Below are 2,198 nucleotides of genomic sequence, written 5' to 3'. Positions count from 1 at the left end.
GCTCAGCTGAGGTTTTTTTTAAAAAAAGGAGAAACCATAGAAACAGATATTTTCTATTTCTATTTTCACGCGTAGACAGAACATCAGTCGTTCATATAGAATATAAGTCGTAATACAAAATATACATTAAAAATGAGTTAAACATATTTGATAGCTGATTTTTAGTGTTTGGATAGCATTTTTGTTTCAGAAATACAGAAGAATTTTGTTATCTCCAGTGACAATATCCAAACAGAGTCTTAATCTTAATGTGTGCTGCATCAGCAACCACAACCACAAATTTTCATTGTATGAGTTGAATATTGTTAACTCTTGACTGGTTTAAAAAATCCAAAACTGAAGGAGATAAACATAAACAAGGGGTTCTTTTGTAAATTTGCAATTTCTTTTTTTTTTTTTTTTGGTTCAGAATCTAAAAGAGGAGAAAACACTGAACTGAAACAAGTAAACAACATCATATATTATTGAAAACATGTTGTAGTGTGAAGAAAGAAAGAAAAAAAGAAACTTGCCTGGTAAATCTTCCCAGTGGTTATGTTATTATCACGAGTCAACTTGATATCCATAAAGCGCTCATAGTTTCCAAGATCCAGGTCCACCTATCAAGATTCATCATTTCTCTTTTTATAATTCTACTTAAAAAAAAAGTAAGAAATTAACAAACACCATGTGCTTTTGATCTATTCACTCAGGAAAATTTTGCCTAAAGTTGCTACCTAACTAACTTTTCCTTTTCCCTTCATTTTCTCTTCAAACAAACAGACATGCTTTTCCTTTTCATTTTTAGCGTCAAATCGAAAATTGAAGATGGATAATTAGCGAGAAATTGCGTACCTCGCCTCCGTCATCCAACACAAACACTTCTCCATGCTCGAATGGTGACATTGTTCCGGCATCTGTGTTCAAGTAAGGATCTGTAAATCAAAATTCAGAATGTGAGACTTCAATTTAACGTAGCAGCTCGTTCCGTTCCAAAATTGAAAGAAAGAGTTGAACACTTTGTAAATCTAAATCCGAAAAGAAAGTAATAATTATCGCGCGTGCATGGTTAAATATAGTTGAAGGAAAAGAAAAACATGCCAATTTTGATAGCGGTTACTCGAAGTCCACAAGCTTTGAGAAGCAAGCCAATACTACTAGCAGTTACTCCCTTTCCAAGTCCACTCACAACTCCACCGGTTACCAAAACATATTTCATTTTTGTTTCTTTGTTTCTTCTTCGCTTTCGATTCAATTCGTTGTGCTGTTAGGTTTCGTGTGAGTGAGTGAGTGAAGAAGGTAAGAAGAGAAAACAGAGAGGGAAGAGAAAGGGAAACGGAAAACGGAAAAGATGGAAGGTGGAAGGAAAGTGGTAGCAATGGATTGCTTTATATACACACACACTTAGCATTGCTCCTTCTCAATTCTCATGATTCCATTGACAAAGACATATATTTTCTAATTTCTCTTCACACACAGAAAGAGGGAGGAGACAAAATAAACACTACAATTTTTTACGGGTGGAGCCGATTTTACGTGAAGTTTTTATCTAACAGATTTTAGGTATTAACTTCACGTGAAGTCGACTTCATCAAAATTTTTACTTTTTTTTTTTTATAAATTTAATTTGAGTTTCAACAATGCTAGGAACCAAGAAGATACCAGCCAAATATCTCTGGGTGAATCTAAAATCTTTACGTAAATGGTACTTATACTAGGTATTAGAATGTTTCTTCTATTAAGTATCAGAATGTTTCTTTTTCATACTAAATGGATTTTTTTTATATATTTTATAAATTTTTTTATATACTAAGAATCGGAATTGTTGGAAGTTCCGAGATCTCCGCCTATATTTCTCCAACGTATCATTCAGAATTTTAATTTGGGATGAGAAATAATTAATATCAAATATTATAAATTAAAAATAAATAAAATTAATTAAATATAATTATAAATTAGTTAAGTTGTTTACTTTTTGGCTGATTACCTCTTGGTTCCATATACTTTTTCTTTGAATTTAATTTTGATGCACTAATAAATAAACTAAGTAATTAAATATTCGTATAAAATCGATAACGAGCTCTTTTTTAAATAGTATAAGTCTTTTTAGACTCATTTAGAAGTTGCGGATTTGAGTCGAACATTTAATTATTTAACTATATTACTAAAATTAATTATTTTTTACTTTGTTTATCTATATGATTAGCTAAAAAACTTTA

At 30.9% G+C, this 2,198-nt stretch overlaps 1 protein-coding gene across 3 annotated transcripts in view; it reads right to left on the bottom strand.

Annotated features, from left to right (window-relative positions):
- Positions 1-1,427, bottom strand: part of LOC107626170 (CTP synthase) — a 5,783-nt gene extending 4,356 nt beyond the window's left edge. Inside the window, exons 1-3 of one of the 3 annotated variants that reach the window (XR_002354834.1) lie at positions 1,081-1,427; positions 835-914; positions 513-599 (exon numbers count right to left, since the gene is read on the bottom strand). Coding sequence is in view for 2 of the 3 variants with exons in the window: in XM_021112616.1 (XP_020968275.1) it covers positions 513-599; positions 835-914; positions 1,081-1,198 (285 nt within the window). In the remaining variant the exon portion in view is untranslated. The remainder of the gene's footprint in view (positions 1-512; positions 600-834; positions 915-1,080) is intronic. The other 2 variants (XM_021112616.1, XM_016329016.2) reach the window with 2 other exon arrangements.

This window comes from Arachis ipaensis, chromosome B01 (genome assembly GCF_000816755.2).
Source record: "Arachis ipaensis cultivar K30076 chromosome B01, Araip1.1, whole genome shotgun sequence".
NCBI lineage: Eukaryota > Viridiplantae > Streptophyta > Magnoliopsida > Fabales > Fabaceae > Arachis > Arachis ipaensis.
The sequence above is the reverse complement of the archived record's forward strand: the minus strand, read 5'-3'. Positions and strand labels throughout refer to the sequence as shown.